At 38.6% G+C, this 20,770-nt stretch overlaps 1 protein-coding gene and 4 non-coding genes across 13 annotated transcripts in view; 2 read left to right on the top strand and 3 right to left on the bottom strand.

The window, feature by feature from the left end:
• Positions 1-558: 558 nt before the first annotated feature.
• The window catches only part of LOC116427929 (Death-associated APAF1-related killer), a 53,271-nt gene continuing 33,059 nt past the window's right edge, over positions 559-20,770 (bottom strand). Inside the window, exons 1-15 of one of the 9 annotated variants that reach the window (XM_031978837.2) lie at positions 10,082-10,222; positions 9,798-9,956; positions 8,263-8,511; positions 8,148-8,188; positions 7,462-7,696; positions 7,210-7,384; positions 6,784-6,921; positions 6,387-6,701; positions 6,053-6,288; positions 5,844-5,973; positions 4,660-5,745; positions 4,524-4,576; positions 3,568-4,435; positions 3,089-3,493; positions 559-2,989 (exon numbers count right to left, since the gene is read on the bottom strand). In XM_031978837.2, coding sequence (XP_031834697.2) covers positions 2,477-2,989; positions 3,089-3,493; positions 3,568-4,435; positions 4,524-4,576; positions 4,660-5,745; positions 5,844-5,973; positions 6,053-6,288; positions 6,387-6,701; positions 6,784-6,921; positions 7,210-7,384; positions 7,462-7,696; positions 8,148-8,188; positions 8,263-8,273 — 4,206 coding nt within the window. In that variant the 5' untranslated portion in view covers positions 8,274-8,511; positions 9,798-9,956; positions 10,082-10,222 and the 3' untranslated portion in view covers positions 559-2,476. Of the gene's footprint in view, positions 2,990-3,088; positions 3,494-3,567; positions 4,436-4,523; positions 4,577-4,659; positions 5,746-5,843; positions 5,974-6,052; positions 6,289-6,386; positions 6,702-6,783; positions 6,922-7,209; positions 7,385-7,461; positions 7,697-7,765; positions 7,832-8,143; positions 8,189-8,262; positions 8,512-9,797; positions 9,957-10,081; positions 10,223-20,770 lie in introns of those variants that run through there. The other 8 variants (XM_031978826.2, XM_031978856.2, XM_031978875.2 and 5 more) reach the window with 8 other exon arrangements.
• Positions 8,779-8,850, top strand: TRNAE-UUC (transfer RNA glutamic acid (anticodon UUC)). The gene has a single exon. It is a non-coding gene; the product is annotated as a tRNA-Glu (tRNA).
• On the top strand, positions 8,920-8,991 carry TRNAE-CUC (transfer RNA glutamic acid (anticodon CUC)). Its single transcript has one exon. It is a non-coding gene; the product is annotated as a tRNA-Glu (tRNA).
• On the bottom strand, positions 9,253-9,324 carry TRNAG-UCC (transfer RNA glycine (anticodon UCC)). Its single transcript has one exon. It is a non-coding gene; the product is annotated as a tRNA-Gly (tRNA).
• TRNAG-UCC (transfer RNA glycine (anticodon UCC)) lies at positions 9,420-9,491 on the bottom strand. Its single transcript has one exon. It is a non-coding gene; the product is annotated as a tRNA-Gly (tRNA).

The raw sequence follows: 20,770 nt of genomic DNA, 5'->3' as shown, positions 1-20,770 counted from the left end.
CGGCTAAAAGTTTATCGGTACTGATACTACCAATACACACAACTACACGATAACCGACATTGGCCTAGAGAATAAAATTGGACACACAGTAAAGTGCCAAGTCGTACATAGCATGATCAGAATGTTTGGGTAAATTTATTAACCACGTGTATTTGTTGTGAATCGCAATGTACATGTTCATGCAAATGTAACGCGAACTTCGGTCCGTTGTTCCTATGAGAACGAAGTAAAGAAAGGTGTATGTACATGGCTTTATTACAGTTAAAATGTTTACACTCTCTTTTGTATAACATTAAGTAAAATACATAAATCGAAAATAATACAATAAATGCTATTAAAATTGAGCTCAACGAGAGATTGCAAACGTATCTTATTTGTTGTACAAATAGTGTTGATTGGCGCACTCGTGAGCATATTAATATTGTTCACGTCTCCCGTAAATTGCACCGCAGTTATGGAGTACACATTGGTTATATGCATTCCATATATCACAATATTTATAAACACATAAATGTATTTATAACCACGTTTGATTAGATGATTACATGAATAGTAATATATGCAATATTTCGTAATATATTGTTTATAAAATAATTGCATGCATACATTATTTCACCTACATCATATTATTTTTTACATTTTTAGGTATTTGTCTCACTGGAACATTAGTAATAATTATAATAATACGAGATCGAATAAATTCAATAAAAGAAAAAAAATTGATGCATACAAAAAGAGCTATATATGAAATAATAGTTGATTTAAATGTGTCCATTAACCGTTTGAGTGCACGGATCTTTGCAAAAACTCGGTTGAAAAATGCCAAGTGGCGCAATCGAAATTCTTTTATTTTAGCTCAGAAACTGAATTACACTTTCCTATTTTCACATAAAAAAATTGTAAATAGTGCGATTATTGCTTTTTTGCATTTCTAAACAGGCAATAAAAAAATAAAAATAAATAATTAGAGGGAAGAAGAATAAATAAACTTCATTTGATTCTGCGAACTGATAGGCTGGCACTTTTTTAGGCAGTATACCGGAGAAGCGCGTTCACGCCACTTGGCAGTCAAACGGTTAATATACAATAATGTACAGTTACCAAAATGTTTCGAATCTTTTCAGTTTCGTGTGTTGTATACGTACTAATTGAGTAATATATATATTATCTAAACGGCACCAAATTATAAATTGATAATTAAACATAGAATTAGAATATACACATATAGCGAAAATATACCACAGTTTATGAACAAATTTTTTTCTTTAAATACGTATATGATATATTTAAGGCACATGATTAAAAATAATGGTAGGTGGTACTATTAGTTTAAAAAATAATGAAATGTAAGGATATGGAAGCTTTTAATAATTTATAAAATATTAACAAGTAATAATAGTTTTAACACCAATTGTAAATTTTGAATGTACTTAACGATACAAATTTGTTATATTAATTATATATGCAATTAAATAATCTTTAAACTTACTATAAGTATGTAATGTATGCTTGGTTAACATTTTTTTGTTTTTTTTTTTCATGTTATTACACTATTTAACTTAACCAAAAAATAAGTCTTCCATATAAAAAAAAAATTATTAATTTAAAAATTTGTTCAAATTTGGGCAATTAAACATAATTTAAATATTTTATCTATTTATCAGAATTATAACATTTTTATGATTAATTTTTGAAGATAAATCTTTTAAGTAGATCACAATCATTGATATTTACAATAGAAGTATATGTTGTATTAAAAATGTACTTCATATTGCAGTAATACTTGTGACACAAGTACATATATACTCTTATACATATATCTCACATAATGCTAAATTGCCATTAATGTATAATTGTTTAATCTAAACAGAAAATGTTTGTACAAAATAAAAATGTAAAATATGTGAAATACGTTTAGTAACTTGATTTAAAAAACTGTCATTAGCAAAAATGCTTTAAAAGTATGTAGATTAATAGGTTTCGAAACATTGAAAAATCTTTAAACTTTGTAGAGTACTGTATAAAAAGAGCAGTCAAAAATGGAACTATGTTTCATATAGTTATAAAAATATGTAAAAATAAGAGATCCTTTTATTTACTGATAAATGCAAGTGGCAGTGAAAATAGGAGTACTGTTATGAGCTGTACGTATTTCTCATATGTAGTCTTGAGCATCAGTCAATAATAGTTGTACAATAATTTACTTATGCTGTTACCTAAATTGTATTAGTAATCATCAGCTATGTAGGCCCATACATATTTTAAGGGCATTTTCCTTATTTATACATTGACGGTTTTATCTTAATTGAACAATAGTTGTATGTGTTGTCCACAAATTTCAAATTGACATTTTTACTAATTGCAAGTAAAAGTTACATAACACACATTTGATCTTGATAACATTCTCAGGTTTTACACCGTAATATTACCGAGATAAAAATTCAATTACAAAAACTATTACTTAGGATAACTATCATTAATTGTATCCGCATACTGAAAACGTACTAATTGATCCATGTATATCAACTGTGACAAATTTTGTGAAATCAGTGGATAGACATACTTTTGCAAGAAAATTGGATGGTAATTCAACTACAGCTAATAGCGCTGGTAGGTCTGAATCTTTACCTTTTTTAAGTTTCCAGTATTTATTCACGTCATGTACACCGTTTGTGGTAGTAGTATCTGACTTTTGTTGTGCACTATACATATTTGAGCCTACGCTTTGACTGGTAGATAAATGCAAATTATTAATTGAAGTATTGCCAACTAATGGAGAACTGGCACTACGATTCATTCTTGATCGTATTCTCTTCTTTTGTTTATTTATGAATGTATCAAAGGAAATATTCCACCATGCTAGTTCATCAGAATTTACAGAAAGTAAAACAGGTACATCTATCGTGGAAGGTGCCCAATGCAATTGAGTGATAGAAGCTTTGTGAAAATGTAATTGACGTATTTCCGTTTGCAAAGATATGTCAATTATCTGAAAAATGATAGTGTTACAACATATTATGGTATTCTTCATGTATTTATATTTTATTATTCATATTTTTAAAGAATTAAATTTGTAATAGTAACTTACAGAAATATTTCCATTTTCAAAACCAATAGCTAAATATTGATCATTTTGTGAAATTTCACAACACGTTAGTTTCTGGGTGTATTTTTTTCTAAAATATTCAGTGATTTTTATAGATGCTGGTACATGTATTGTATCCTCCTGTAGTTTATATAAATTTACGTCTCCATTTTCATTTAATACAGCCAAAATAATTTTCCAATAACTTAAACAGCTGAAAATAGTGATTGTGCCAGAGCCTCCAATAGTTACTCTGTCTATTTGCAACCAGTTTGTACCATTTATATTCCATAATTTGATTATACCATTTCTTGTTACTGTCACAACACATTTTTCATTCACTTCATGAATTGAAATTACACATCCTGTATTTTCAACTATATATGTCACTTCATTGTTTTGCCATATCTATAAACGATTAAAAATATATTAGAAAAAAATATTAAACTATTATAGTTATTAATATAACAAACATTTCTTACCCTTAAATTATCATCTTTTTCTCTGCAGATTATTATATTATTGTTTTCTATATTAATAATTTTAATTAATTCTGTATTCTGCAAAATACGTATGGTCTCTTTATTGTCTATATCAAATAAACTGACAATTCCTTCATCTGTAGCAAATACTATTTTCTTTCTGTCCGATGAAAGAGTTAAATTATTTATTTTTCCAACAAATGGTTTAGATTCTGCTACTACATTACCGTCAACTAGTGTGACAATAGTATTTGAGAAACTTTCTATAACAATTGTATCTGGTTTATATATTGGTTCTACTGCTGCATCGAACAAAGGTTTTCTTGTTGATTTACAAATTCCTACTACTGGTAGTTTCCACTTATGGAGCAACCGGTTTTCACTACCACAAATAATATGATAGCCTTCTTCTTTTAACCAGTATGTATCCAAAGAAGATACACGGCTTTTATATGTAGCTATAGGATGAAGTCCAACATCTGCTTTCCATATATTTATAAAACCGCTAGAATCTGCCAAAACTAAATATTGGCCATCATATGTTAAAGCACCACAAACATAAACTGTATTTTTATTTTCAACGTTCGCTCTGATCTGTTTTTTGTAACTGTGCATTTGATTGTTCCCTGATTCGAACCATTTTATATATACAGCTTTATCCTCGGATACAACGATTAATGAATTATTTTGTTCTGGTACATTATGCAACAATATAATTTTCTTTTTTTGTAAATCTGGATTATACTGTGATAAATATCTGTATTCCGAGTTATATTTACGATACGATATTAAAACCCCATGCGTTTCATCCATTATATGCAATAAATTACAACCGTCTGAAAATACTATGTTCTTTAGATAACTGCTACTGCAACAATTTTAATGAAATATAATGTTAAAAATGCTGGTAAGATGATGTACAACATATTATATACATTGAATAGTAAAAAACTCACCTCTGAGGATTATGGGTGTGATTTGATAAAGTATGTCCATAGCAATCCCAAACCTGAAATAAAACTTATATTTTATTTTACTTATTTAGAATAGAATAATATAAACGTTCAATAATACTCATTCATATATTCATACTTTTATTGTCCCTCTATTTGTACAAGCTGCAATATAATTACTGTCTTGTGCAAATGTCACATCCAATATAATTTCTTCTTCAACGAAGAATTTGTTTGAACTGTCATCATGAAGAAAGTTGCTTGCGAAGATTCCACTCCAGAAAGATTGCTTTTGTCTTGGACTTAATAAAGCAATACGATTTTCATCATAATTTTCATCATCAGAAAGTCTAAAAAGTCTAACTATACCCTGATCATCTAGTGACAAAAAACAGTCGTCTTTTGTAGACATAACAATTTTCTTTATTCTACTACTTTTGTCATGTCCACTGAAAACCGTTTGTCTTTTGGAGAGACTATTCCATAAAAATATTTCACCTGCTTTATTACCAACTAGAATAAGATCTGGATCATTTGTGAAACAAGTTGTACAAATTTCTGTTGACATTTCTTCGCTCCATGGTATATCCATTTGTTCCATCCTTTTATCATGAAGGACGTATAAATTTTCAAATCTTTCTTTTGCAAGTTTCATGGCTGTATCCTTAACAAATCCTTCATAAGGATGGTTCATAGCAATTTGTACTATGTCTAAACACTTCTTATGTCTATGTTTTGCTATGACACTTGCTTGTTCTTCTAAGAACTTTTTAAGATCAATCAGATGCGCCTCTAACACTGGATTAAAATTTTGTGTAATGTGCTCTCTGTAAGTGTCTAAATCGATTAATAAATTGCTCAAACCACTGTGAAATATTGTTGCTTGAATAAAATTGAAATTCAGATATATGTTGGGAAATTCGTCATATAATTGTGCTTCTTTCAGGTGATATCCAATGTATGAATAACTGTAATTATCTGCTGGTAGTTTTGAAAAGTCACCTTTGCAATATGTACGATATTTCTCAATTAATAACTTATGCATATTCACTAATTCCTCTTTAGAAAATTTTTTTCGTAAGTGACAAAGTAATAAATCATGCACACCGTATATATAGCTACGGAGTTCATTATTCCATTGTTTGGCGGCTAATGATTTATGGCATAAATCGAGCATCATTTCTTCAACTTGAAATGGTACTCCTCCCCAAAGAATTTCTAACGTCTATAAAGTAAAAAAAACACAAAAACATTTTAATTTTTTAAAATAATTTAAAAGTACTTAAACTAATTTTATCGTATTTATATAATCAGACATTTTACCTGTGGCATTATATTAATATCTTCTCTAAAAATTACTAATTCATCATAACGTTTTTTCATTTCAGGAAGCAATTGATCTATGCATATATTAAAAATTGCTTCTTGCTTTTCTAGAAATTTTTTAATGACACTAAAAATAATAAAATAAGAACGAATTACAGTTTCACTAAAGTAAGTATATTTAAAGCTCTTAAACATATATAACTTACTGATTCTTTTCATCTTTATTTCTCAGAGAATTTAAATAATATTTCCATCTATCTGATCGTAATTTCATATCATGTTTGAATTCTTCAAACTGAGCAGAAAACATAGCAATTAATAAAGGCATCCCTTTACTTTCTTCATGAATACGTTTTGCTTCCAAAGGAAGTTTATCAACTTCAGTTTCTAATACTTTAGCAAAAAGACCTAAACTTTCTGCTTCTGTGAAGCCATCATTCATCTACAATAATATATTTCATTATGAACATATATGCTATACATTGTCTTTAATATTTGCATTATGAAGATAAAAACATGTATAATTATAAAGTAATTTACCTCAATTACAAAAGGTCTTTTATCCGATACAAGGTCACGGTCAGCAGTTATTACTAATGTTTTACACTCAAAATCAAATATTTCAATCATTTTAGCATTGCAAACATCATCCAAAATTAATAACGCATGAGAGTTTCTTTCTCGACTGAAGTGATGTTTTAAGAAATGGATCAGTGAATCTTTTAGAGGTTCTGGTTTTAATGTTTCAGGTAACATTTCTAAATCTTTAACTAGATGATACAGTCTGTTTAATTGAATTAATATTTCATCATCGACTGAACGTGTATACCCAAATTTGATCCAATAAACTTCATTCTGGAAGAAATTAACCAATTTTTCTTTATATTGCAATATAAGTTTTTGTTTAAAAACACACTTTTTATTTGCAAAAACTCACATGAAACGAATTTCTTACAAATTTTGTATCCTTTAAAGTACTAGCTGTTAAACATGATTTTCCAAATCCTTTCATACCATGAAGTACAACATATTCGTTTGGTTGTAATTTTTCAAGACAATCTTTTAACTGTTTTACCTATAATTAAAGTGTATTAATCTGACTTTATGTAAGAATTATATACTTCATGTATAAGATAATAGTGCTATGAAACATTTAGCAACTTTTTTTTTTAACTTACATGATTCATATCCATAAGCATACACATAAAATAGTAAAAGTATTTAAATGTTGATATGTATTTTCATCTATATATTAGATATGTTTTTCATCATACACATACATATGAATTGATAGATAAACAAAAGGTCATCTATTATTCTATCTATGCTAATTACATATTTTATTTATCTATGAATGTCATACCTTTTGTTCTCTAATCACAGTTAACGGTGAGACAGGAGGAAGACTAGGCGTATTAACATATCGTATATCAGTCAATGTTTTTTCACTTTCTTCTAGTTTATCCATGTCTTCACTCAGCCATTCATAATGATGACGTAAAGCTCGACGGAATTTATCAAATGCATCTGGTCCTCGACTACAAGAATTTGATATAAAATAGTAACATCATAATTATTTTCTTTGCATGTCTATCAGTTCTATTTGATTGTATACCTTGGAAGTATGTCTAACAGAATTTCAGCTCTTTTTTCCTTAGAATCACATGCTTCCATTCTTGCTACATCTTGTTCAGTTAATATGTAATCCGATTTTAGAGGTTGTATTATACCATTAAATACATCCATATCTAGGACTATATTCCTTCGTAGCTGTTGAAGGATATTTTGATGTAATTTATCCATCTTTATTTTCACATATGTATTATCATCTTTTACTTTTACTTTAAGGCCTGCAAGAGAAAATTTATTAGAATAATTTAGTTTGCAAATACTATTTGATTTAACTTAATTAACTTAACATTTAACTTAAGGTCATCATACAGAAAGAAGCTTCACAAGAATAAATACGAATTTTAGCCATGTGCCTATATTTAACATGTAACCCAATATTAAAATAATGAATAAAAATTATGAAAGAAATATATACTGAAACTAATTTTATATTGTACTAACTATAAACTACATTGAATAGCTAATTAAGTAAACTCAATGAGTATGTATTGTAATGTATTTATATAATTTAAAATAAAGAATTGTTATTGTAAAACAATATTAAAGAGAAGTTACATTTTTATTTAAATTTACATAGCATATTGGGTACAACAGGTTTTTAGTGATCAATAATGATTGTGTATCTCGTATTTAAAATATATTAAGAATATGAGCTATTTGTATACTTAAGATCAACTTTAAAAAATGGAGGTATATTGCGGTCAATGACTCTGAAACAAAATTTGTAAATAATTTTGCCATTATTTAATAAATTTATTGAAAGAGCGCTTGGTATAAATCTTACCGTATTGACATCACTCATTCAAAAGACGTAGAATCTCTGTTTCTTGAGTGGTCTTTGTTTGAAAAACTGTACTCTCATTCGATTATACTAACCTCACGTTGATTCCTCGCTACTAAGGAAGCAACTGACATGTACTGCAGTACAGTGAGTCAGGACGCACTGTTGCCGCTGTTGCCGGATTAACCAATCAAACTTGAATACGATTGGATATTGGTATCGTATGATATCAATTTCCCGCCATTTCTAGATCTTTAAAAATAATTACTACTTTCTACTAAAAATATTATGAACTTGTTTATAACTATAAAAAATAGAAATATGTCAATAAATGAACGGTACAAAAGTATTCATTGCATAAAAAAATAACAATATATAATAATGAAACGATAAATAAATTTGTTTAATGTTGCAGCGATTTACATAAAAATTCAGGTATTACTTTGTAATATTTTAAAATTTATTAATTTCCAAAAAGTAATTTTCACACCTTGTTTACTTAAATAAGTTCACGACAAATCCGATATGGTCTAGTGGCTAGGATACCTGGCTTTCACCCAGGAGGCTCGGGTTCGATTCCCGGTATCGGAAATTTCTATTTTTATGTTTATTAAATATAGTTTAATTCTTTTTACCGAAATTTTAGATTTGTCTCTCAAGTCCGGTATGGTCTAGTGGCTAGGATACCTGGCTCTCACCCAGGAGGCTCGGGTTCGATTCCCGGTACCGGAAAATTTCTTTTGCTTATATTTATCTATAATAAATGTTTATTTTAATTATTCATATTTATACTACACATTCCGTTAGGAAGTATTAAAAAAAAAAAAAAATATCATTTTTGTCACATATAATTTGTGTACAAGGAATAAAAAGAAATGTAAACTATGATAAACAGGAAGCAAATCCAGATCAGTTGTGATAAATATACGGATAAGATAAATCTGTTTAGAGCAATAATATGAATACATCCATGGATAAAAAAAATATATTCACTGCGATGGCCGGGAATCGAACCCGGATCAACTGCTTGGAAGGCAACTATGCTCACCATTACACCACCATCGCAGTTGAAGTACAACGATTTAAAGTACCAACACAAGAGGAATATCGAATAATTGACGAGTAAAAGTCTGGAATCGCGACTGGAAAAATAAATTCACTGCGATGGCCGGGAATCGAACCCGGATCAACTGCTTGGAAGGCAACTATGCTCACCATTACACCACCATCGCAGTTATGTGAAATTTCAGCACATACTGTAGAGAGGTCGCCACTCTATTACGAAGAATGTTTCACAAATTAATATTGTAATTAACGATTCGCGAATGGCGCGTTGAAGTAGAAAGTTAATTAAAATCAATTGTTAATAAAAGATTCATTCGCTCAGTGCCAGAATTTAACGAGCACACGTGAGGCATTGTTTTCCGTTCGCCAATTACGCGGTATTATCCTGACTCAACGATGCGTTTTGTTCTTAAATCGCGAAGCAAACTGTTCTTTATCCCCAAAAATGAAAAAAGTTTAAAACTCGGTAATACCTGGTATACAAATTCCTTTAGTTATATGATAGCGGCCATTCATCACACACTTTTTTCTCGCGAGATTAAAGTCATGATCGGTTTTTAAGAAGTTCAAAATTCTTTTTATAAATATACGTTTGTCTGCGTTGGTTCGATGAAGATTTACAGTCTATTTTTCTGAAAAAGTAATTGAACTTATTATAGAAGGTGGTGTAAAAGCCCGCTTTATATTAAAATAGATAAAGTATAATAGATGTAAAGTATAAATAGGTTGTGAAAATGCGGTAACGGCTATTTCCTACACATAACTATTCGCTCCGGTGACAAAATTTAGATTCCTCGAGTTGAAAAAAATTGATTGACAGGAATCTTTCTAAACAAAGCACGCCATCTTTTAAAACTTTTTCTAGGGTTTGCAACAGCCTTGTACTTTGCGCAGACGCCAATTTATGGCCTAATGTGTGCTGCACTTGAATGTTAATAGAATGTCGGTGGAAGGTCGCTCGATCGCCCGAGGTCGGTCGGGCCTCATAATCTTTTCGAAACGTCCAAATTATGATCCTCTGTCTCATAACACAAAAATTTATGGGGCAGAACATTTTTATCGTCGCGAACTTCTGTACTCAACCAAACACGAACATAGGCTAATTAATAAGCCAGCTAAATAATTAATCTAATAAGAAATCTCATTATACTCTAAAATCTATAATAATACTCTCGATCAGCCGTAACTATCGGAGTATCGTTCTCCATTCAATCGACACCTGCCCGCCAATAAATTAAATTATTCTTGAATAATCCCGGTCCGGGCTGCGTAACCGGAGTCGTTATTGTACGCGACACCAGATTGCGGAAATGAATTATTTGATTAGTATAGTCCGGCCAGCCATTCGACGGTGACGCGTGTAGCTGAGGCTGGTTGTATCTGGTGCATGCGAGACAAGCTGCAAATTCGATTACGTTAGAAACAGCATTTGGCGCTCAGCCCGCATTAGCCGTGCATTGGTTACTTGCCCGATTAATTTGTCGCGGATTCACTGTTGCGAGCGACTGTGCCATTTTCCCAGTGTCCGGATCGCGGAGTAACAGCTAACCGCGGCCGAGATCGATAGAGCGTGCCGGTCGTAAAGGTGGCACGTTCCTAATTAAATGGAGAAACACCAGCACGGAACGATGCACGACTAACAATTACAATAACAATCTGAATTGATGGCAGGGGCGGGCGATGCGCGGTCGTAGGAAAAGGGGTAAAAGTGTCACGAAGGTATTTCTCATCACCTTCGTCGCGGTAACGAGCGGGGCGGGACCGGCGCACAAAGCCGAAGGGCCAATCATTACGTCCCCGGATCGTGTCGATGAAACTATGACGGCATTAAGATACCGGCGGCCGTATTCTTTAATTAAAAGGATCTCATTAGAAAAAAAGCAGCGTTGTGTGATTTACGGGGACACGGGGGGATGACCGTTGCATTTCACCGGTGCATTTGCATATCGCGTGTACCCACGAGTCCGTGTGTACACGTTAGACGCGCCGGTTGCCTAAAGTGCAGGCGCAAACACGACTCATATTGTCCGACCGAGAATTACGCGACGACTATTTGCTGCCCTCCGCGCTACTCACTGCTGACGATCAAACGGCGGAGTTTCCGGTGTCCGACCTCACGTTCTTCCTTTTTCCGCCGCGAATTTATATCTCGGCCGACAACGCGAGATTACTCGGAAGTTATACGACGTATCTACCGTTCGGGGCTCGTTCTCTTTTCCCGGGGATCGGACCGCGATAGCTTCCGCGCACCAGTTTCCACGAAACTTCCACAGAAAACTTGGCGGTCGTGGGTTCGTTGCTCCCGCACCGATGTCGTTATTTATTTACGTTTTGTTTGCTGGGCGAGAAAAAAGTACGGCACCAGGACCGCATAAATATCGTTCGGGTTTAATAGAATATCTCGATGTCGGGAGGTGTACGCCCATTGTCTGATCAGCCCACTCCCGGCGCTCCGTCCGTTCGTCCGTCCATCCGTTTCTCCTCTTCAAAGCCAAGGGCGATTGCCGGAGGGTAAATTCGAACCTCTTAGGGGTTGATCGATCGGCACTAGTCTAAGCACTTCAAATAGTGTGATCGTGGTATGCGAGTAGGAATGGCAATAACGTTGATAGGATAGTAATATGATTATCACCTGCGCAAGAGGACACACAGTGGTGCTACACGTATAATTAGAGATGGGATTGAAGAGCCGGTTAAGGGGCAGGGGGAGGGAATAGGTGGGGCTAGGAGGGTTGGAGGTAGGGGAAAGGCGCAAGTATAATGCTATGCAAATACACCTCATCACTTGGTCCACCAGGAATAGAGTGCATTAATCCGCTAATGCACATGGGTCCCGTAAAATTAGATTCGGCCAGATTTAGTTGGAAATGCGATATTTCAGTGTCGAGCGAATTCCGAACGACTCTGCCGCGCGGCGACGGGAGGAGAGGGCTCTCTCGTTCCTGCGAGGCTCGGCCAGCGTAAAACGTTGTTACTCGTGAACCAGATTAATGCCGACATGCATGCCCCGATGCGTCCTCGATCGATACCACCCGCGCGTCCTTAATGCTGCATTAATTCAAAAATTTACGATCATCGATACCCGCCGGCTATCGCACACTCACGCATTCATACGGACCGCGTTATCGTCCTAACGCGCGCGGATATTCCACGCCCGGATTACTATCCATCATGTGATGCCGGTTTAATTTAATGGGATCAACGTACGCGTTCATAAATCGCCAATTAATTAATAACTTACAACGAAATGTGACGGGGCTCGCAGTTTTATCGCGCCATTGCTATAATTCAAGAATTCAACGAGAGAGTCGCGTGTGAATGCGATTTCCTTTAAAACCAACTTCCGCGCGAATTCGAATCAGTTGCTATTACATAGGATCTTATTGATTTATACAACATTGCCGTATGACTCGAAGAAGAAAAATCTATTTAGTTGTTAAATGAGCTTCACCAACCAAACGTGCGTCTCCCTCTCATCTATAATCGAGCGTTCTTCTGGAAATCGCAGGATCGCACGATTACTCGCGTCCAATTAAATTTAACGAATTTCCACCGGTACGAACGGCTTTATTGGTTTCATTAATTACGCATGCAGCGTGTTGTCCCGCGGAGCGGTTCCTCCGAAATGCACGCACGTTCGACCGGTCGAGGTTCTCGCGGGGTTGCGATCGCGCCTCTCGTTCCGTGGCTCGCACGTTCCGTTGGGCGCTATGGCGGACGTGCGCCGCGTTTCGCGGAATCTGGCGACCGCACGAGAGAACGATTAAAGCCTGTTCGATCGTCCGAGCAGCTATGCCCTGCGGGGCCTAGGCGCCGCGTACATCGACAACCGACGCGACGTGCCGATATTCAGAATTCGGTAATTAAATCCCAGCCGGCTTGATGGCTGCGCCGATTTACTACTTCGCCGAAACATCAGTTTCGCATGGTAAAACCGGTCGACTCGCCGGAACAGCCTCGTTCGGGATCGTGGTAACGTTTGTTTTTGGCGCGGTGTAACGTTGTAACGTGGATCGAGTGACAGTGAAAAAAGAAGATGAATTGTTTGCTGCGCGTCACGCGGTGCACTTTGTTACAGCACGCGCTCGCTACTCCAGCGAATTGCCGTGGCTCGGGTAATCTCGACGCGTGAACGGCAGAAGATCGACGGCGAAAACGGTGTCAAAGTTGACGCGTGAACACGTATATAGGCGGTTAGAGAGACACGACGCGACCGTGAGAGAAATTAGATGCAAAGTGGCCAAGGTAAATGCAGGAAAAAGGATGTTTCCTGGGCATGATCATTTCGGGGCGCCGATAGAAGTGCACGACGAGCGGCTGACATGCGAGATCCCTATATACGCCTATCGACACGAATATGCTAATGATCCCGTCGCGCGTTAATTATGCTAATTCCACTATGATTCACCGGGGCAAACATATGCCGCCATGCATTTTATACCGACCACCTGCGGCGCTCTAATTGTATATGAATTATTAATTTTCCAAGGAATGACTATCCTTGTCTGTAAGTACTTTCGAGCTTTCACTTCTTCGGTATATTCGTGGCTCGCTTCATCGATATTCTTCACCGAAATCATTTTCCTCGATCCATTTCCGTATCCAAAATACAAACAACTTTCTTGTGTATATAATTCCAGATTTGCTGACTCGGAAATATATTATTAACTCCTAACATTCTCACTAATACTTTTCCTTCGCCCTGCGTCCGCATATATGCGAACACCACCGCCAAATTGTCGGTAATTAGCGCAATTACCGCCGGCAGAGCCATATGGTCGACGCGCGTGCAACACTACGCATTGGTAGCGGTTCGCAGCAAACTAAAACGCGGATGTACGGTCGCCTCGCCGACAATTCCGCTGCGTGAATCTTCCCACGTACATCTTCAACTCTACTGGTGGCCTTCTTCCGCGAGGATGCTAATTAACAATTGGCAATTCGCAGGCGGTGCGGGGTGAAATCGTAAAACGGTACGTTGCCGCGGCCTAACAAGGCGTGAAGGGTGATTTGCCTGGTGACGTCACGGTCGGTGCCGAAAACGCTGGGCGTTCTCGAAGAGGCCGGGAATAAAGACACACAGCTAGGCTCCACTGGCAGCGAAGGAGGGCGGAAAAGAGAAGAGAACGAGGATCCCCGCAGGCTCATAAACCGGCGCAATGGCTCCGGGCACGGGGGATGAATCCCGGGGCCGGGGCCAAAAAGCGGACGGAGGTCGTCAATGTTGATGATGCGTGGATCACGATGTACTGACGGCTCCATCATAGCTCGGCGTTTCCCTCCACCCCAGCGTCGATCGGCGCGCACTTTGCCATTCCATGGGAAGATATACCACCTCTGCGAAGCCTATTCCATTTGCTTTATTGAAATAACTCGGAGGACGCCGAGCGTCAACACGTTCGCGCATCGGAGGGTGGCCGATCCCACCGAAACGATTTTCAACGATTTACTCACGGCCGGGAGTGGAGTGGTCCCCCGGACAACCGAGAACAAAAAAGATACGAGTTTTGGGAATATTCATCCGAAGAGGAAGTTCGGAGCACGCACTGACCCTACGATACGCAGAAAATCATGTTAACCCCTTACGTATGGTGGAACGAGATCGGACCCATGGAAATTTCGAATTGAGTATCATAAATATGAATGTGTTATTTTTCCTTTTTGACTTGAAATGACATATTATTAGTCTGGCTTTGAATGCAAAATCTTTTTCAGATAGTGAATTACTCCGAATAAAGTGACCTCAATGAGTTGCGAAAGAAATCTGAGAGGAAGGGTTGAAGTAGAAGACGATTGATCTGCCATTTTATCGACAAGTAAATATTTTGCTAGGGGAGAAGAAACTTGGGAAGAAAAGCTAGGAGTGTTGATAGCTCTATCGACACTGGAACGGAATAAGGTATCGACAGACGTGTCTGTTGGTTTTTCTCTACGAAACCAGGTGACACGTGGGGGAATAGCAACGAAGGTAAACGACGATTATCCACCGTACCATCCGTCTGTCTGTTCCTTTCCCCCGCTTGTCGAGTTATTTACGGAGCGACGATGGAAACGGGTTTCTCTGCATTACGATTAACTTGGCCGCAATTATAATAGACCTTGAACGCGGCTCGAGTATCGGCGAGCTTCCGTGGTCTAGGAAGTACAGCTGCCGTTTCCTTGCATATATGCGCATGCATGCGGCACTCGTTAACATCCAGAGGTAGCCGCAGCGAAACCGGAAACGTCGGAACGCGTGTCAGCACCGGGAATCGTCGCTGTTGCGAGAGGAACTGACCTCGTGCAAACAAACTGCACGACTCGGGGCGTATACGTAACTCGCGACAACGATATTTGAACGAGTCATTGTCGACACGACGTTCAGCGGCATAGAAACGACGGAAACGACGTCGGTGCGCGCGAGATTACCCGGCGCACAAACATGACTTGCACCGGAACGTTTGCGGATCGTCCATGCAAATACGTACCTTCAGTTGTTCCTTTAATACTATTGTGTTATACCCCCTGTTACCTATGCTACGTGCTGCCTATTAATACTTTATTCATTGCACGTCGGGTATAATGTTTTGCCAATGAAAATCGTTTAACAGCATGCATCTCGTGTTTCCCGAGTTTCTCAAATTTCATCTATTATATTGCTTCGTCTTTCATCGATAGCAGTATAACGTTCGTTTAGTGTTTAATGCGTTTCGATTTCGAAGCTTGAATCGCCATCGATACAAAGTGTAGACACTCTCTTCGAAAAGTAATGCATCAATTGATACATAAATATTTAAGAAATTTAATTGCAAGCAAAAAAAGAATTTGTCGATCAAAAGCGATTGATATATTCTTCAATAAAGTTAGTACTTGAAATATACTGTGCGTCAGAGTATCTAGAATCCTTTATTCTTCGACTAATCGACGCTATTCCATCCAAAGAGAAAAACTTTGTTCGCGGAGGGTTGAATCGATAGTTCCTCGAGGGTTTCCCGTCGACTGAGCCGTATCCGACTGTCGTCACATATTGACGCCTCCACTTTATTCAATTGCTCATCCAACACAAGACCCCCGACACTTCGGCCGGAGTTCAAACATGTTTTTTCGCTTTGCTCATTTCCGGTCGGAACGCGCCGCGTCCTCCGCGGTTCCGGTCGAACATCGCGCGTCGTGTGTCTTCTCGATGGGGACGTTTAGTCTCTGACCACACCACCGGGGGATGAAAACACCCAGAAAGAACGAGAAGACGAGAGAGAAAGGAAGCGAGAGGAGAAAAAAAAGAAAAATCAATCTGACCGGAGGGTGAACGACCAACGTGCTTCGGTAATTTTTCTCTCATCAGGCATCGTTCGGGGATTTTATTGGTAATTAAAAGTCACCGGGCTGTGTGATTGGAATTAATGGTCAAATGGTCAATCCGCCGGGAGGGAAAAACTGATCTGTAAAATAGCCTTCGTTCATTCGTTCGACCGAGCCGAAACTTTGATGGGGGTAGCTGAACGACGGATTCAATTATCGCAAGGCGACGAAACGGTAAATCGTTTATTTTATTCCATCGAACGTTTATTGTAAAGATGCCGATGGAAAATTATACAAGGGCAAAGAGGCACTTCTAAATCGAGAAGTAAAGAATAGAGAACATGAATCACTGTTCCAAGGAAAGTGAATCGAATCACTTGAGACTAATTCCATTAAAAAGATACACTGGTAGCTCTGCGTGACCATTCGGTCGAACCCCAAACTGAATTCCGTCGATATCGCTCGCGGTCGAGAAAATTTACGTCGACTCGCCACGAAATCAGACCTTTCGGGACGCGGTAATGGTTATGGAACCTTCTTTCTCTTCGTCAGATTTGCCGTGGAGGTGGATGGCGTAATCGTAGACGAAAGTATATAACAATTCCGGAGGCATAACCGAAGGAAAAATACGGAGGCATAAACGCAGCATGCCTCGGCCCGGAAATGGAGAGAGTAAAGTGGAGACGATATCGAGGAAACTAGGAAGAAGCGCGATCACCGTCGTAAGTGCCGCTCGGCGAACGCTCGAGACCATATGGAATTGTTTATGAACCATGCAACTTTATTTTCCTCCTCCCTCAACGTCCGTTGTTCCTTTCGATATTTCTTCTTTGTCGTTCCCTGGCAGCGTTATTGGCGCGTGACGGGGCGGATCGTACATTAACCCTGTATCGTACGCTCGCATCCACTGTATTCCGTTCTTTCGTGAAACAATCCCCAGAGTACAGGATCCTCGAAATACCGTTGGAAAGCGACACAGAAAGAGAACTAAAACGGAGACAAATTAGGAAAGAACAGCAGTTTCGTTCGGCAGCTACGTTACCGTCGTAAAGACGGACAGTCATTTCTACGGTTTTATGTACTTGGTTGTCTCTATGTGCACAGTTTGATATATATAGGGGAAACGCGGTTGAGAAGAAGAAAATGAACCTCTCGCACTCATTTGCTCATTACTTGGTTTCAACGGATGCCGTCTGTATCTCATCGGAAAATGCTGAATATTTCTGGTGAAAAACTTTCGAGCGGAAAGGGTTAATACGAGGTAAGTAGCGAAGTTTGTAAGAGAAAAGTACGATGGAAATATTAGTGATCGATTTCCAACCGATTAGAGTCAATAACAATTACCAAGAATGAATGATAGCGGGTTAATGAGAACGGTTGACGTAATCGTGTTTCGAGGAAATTTCCATTCGAAGGCGGGAGGAACGCCGGGAAACGAGGAAAGTAGATAACTTACTTTTCTCGTCAAATTCGTTCCTGTCAGGGTAAAGTGAGTTCGACTCGCGAGACAGCGGGAGGGAGGAATATGCACGTAATATTGATGGACAGTGACTCGGCTGTTATCGTGCCTCGGGGTAGTTTATCATCCGGGAACGAGCGCATTACGGCTCGATTAATCTTCGATATTTATATTAGGTCTTCATTAAATAAAATATCTCACCGCGGCAGACGGGGTGCACGAACTCTCGGCGCTCGATCTTTCCTGAAAAAAGTTCTTGCTCAAACAACGCGAAAGAGGGCGGCGGTGGAACTTTTCATTACCGTGACCGGCGGAACTTTTTCCACGGATTCGGCGGGAGGGATTTATCGGGTCCGTCCCGCGATTACCGAACTTTCCTCGCCGTCCGACTCTTTGTTGTACTTTTTACAACGGTAGTTCGCGTTATACGTCACTTTTATCTGGCGATGCCGGAAGCGGATTCGATCCGGCGCGTAATTTTAAAGCATATTCGATGGAATCCGCGACCGGAGGAAAATAGAGTCTTGTCGAACGGGCACGGGGAAAATAAAGTCCGTGGCGTTTTCGAGCATTCCCTCGGAAAAGTTTACGCAGTCGCGGGAATCGGCGGGACCGGGGGGTAGCCACGATAAGCGTTATCAATAAAGTGCATACGCGTGTGTACGAAAAGTTCGCGGCGACGGTGCGCCCCAATTTCCCGTCGGCGACGACGACGCCGCCGCGATCCTTTTTCGAAAAACCGTTCCCCAGGCCGGTAGACTCGAACCCGAATATATAACCCATTGGTATGCAAACTAAGTCCCGGATCGTAAAATTCGCGTAATATCACCAAGACTTTGCAATCCCACCCCCCACCCACGTCCCAAACTACCTCGTTCGAAAGCGTCCGCCGGAGTTACCGGCTGATCGTCCGACACGATTTTATCCCGCATTATCCTGAATGATACGCCAGTTTAAACTTTAAGTTAACCGTAATCACAGCGTAAAGCTGAAATACAAATGCGCCCCGGAAAGTTGTAGACTTACCGACTGGCGTAAAAAACCGATCGATCGCTTTCCGCGTCAACTTCCTCCGAAATTCTTTTGGAAGTTTCATTGCATCCGCTGTCAGATAACAGTCGTTACATCAAGTACCGTGATAATCAAAGATCTATTATACACTTAGGTATACACAGAATGATGTAGAAAATGTAACCTCTAACGAAAATTAAATACTTCAAATTTTTGTTAGAATAATTGTTCGTTTACTGGGCGTACAAAAAAATATTTTTGTTAATGGAATCCTGATTCCATTGAATCCTATTCATTAAATAATATTACTGTTCAAATAAAGTGCTAATATAAAAACTGTCTAAAAAGTCGAGTAATTTTCATAGCGAAAGTAAAAGTAATGGCTGACCGTCGTTTAAACAAAGCGAATTCGATTAAAATGCTAATAATACAAATACCTTAGATAAAGGTCCAATTAGCACATATGAGGCTCTATAATAACACGACTCTCTATACGGTTGCGCCATGTTAATATTATACAAAAGATTGTCCAGATTCTCTAGGATCGTTTTTTCCCCCAGGAGATCCGCCTTTGTGTAACATTCTCACCATTCCCATGCAAATGAACGAGTTCGCTGGGACCAGCATGGAGATATCGCCACGGTGTTTCTACCTGCGACGTCTGCGAAAACGGCTCTTGCGCGTCGCTCGACCTACGGCCGAGAAATCACGACCGCAATTGCGCAACCTTTAACCCGAGAAAGAGTTATCTTGTCTACGAGTCACCATCGGCAAAGAAATCGCTCGTTGGCTTCGCGGTATCTCGCTCGTGCTGCATTGTGTTCCTGTCCCACGAATTTATACGTTCTCGTGTAGCGAGCTGTAAGGGGAATGAAGAGAAAAAAACGCGCGCGATGAAAGAAAAGAAAGGAGAGCGGAGAGCAAGCCTCGGAGGTTCAACGATAAGGAGGAGGTGTGGAGGAAACGGTCGAAGAGAATCTGCTTTGCATATCGACGAATTTACGATCCAGTTGAACCCGTCCTGTCACTCAATCTCTCTATTCTTCTCTTTCCTTTTCTCCACCCCTTTCTCTTTCTCTCTCTCTCTTCCTGTTCCAGCTTCGCCATCTCCGCTAGAACTGCAAGGGAAGTTTCAACCCCCGAACGGTGGTTTATGATATCGACGAAAAGTCGTCTCTGTCCGCTGTTCCTTCCATCTCTATCCGTTGAACGGCCAATCGGCGCCCTCGATGCAATTCGCCCTCCTCTTCGCCCCACGTTCCGCTCGCCACCTTTCCCCATCTCATATCGACGAATTTATTGTCGGCACTGCTCGGTCCATTGTAACGAAGATTGTTTATGATATTGACTCTTCCTTTTATGTTAATCCCGTGTCCGAATGGTTCCGCTTGACGCAATGCGTGCGCGACGAGTTGGTTACAGCACAGTCGGCACCAACACGGACACACGTGTACATAGTTTCCATACACGTAGACTCTTGGTAGCCGGAGCATGTAAATTCGTGTGCGAACTTCTCTGTGCACCGTGGGGACCCGGGGGACCGAACTATCGACGAATTTACGAGGAAACGGACGTTCCCTGGAAGTCACGATCCTCTCTCTCTCTCTCTCCCTCTCTGTCTCTTTCTCTCTCGCCGCGTTATACCGCCACTATGCTAATTGGTGTAATTAGCATAGGAAGTATCGGTGAACGAATACG

This window comes from Nomia melanderi, chromosome 6 (genome assembly GCF_051020985.1).
Source record: "Nomia melanderi isolate GNS246 chromosome 6, iyNomMela1, whole genome shotgun sequence".
Lineage (NCBI taxonomy): Eukaryota > Metazoa > Arthropoda > Insecta > Hymenoptera > Halictidae > Nomia > Nomia melanderi.
This window is presented reverse-complemented; position numbering and strand designations above follow the sequence as displayed.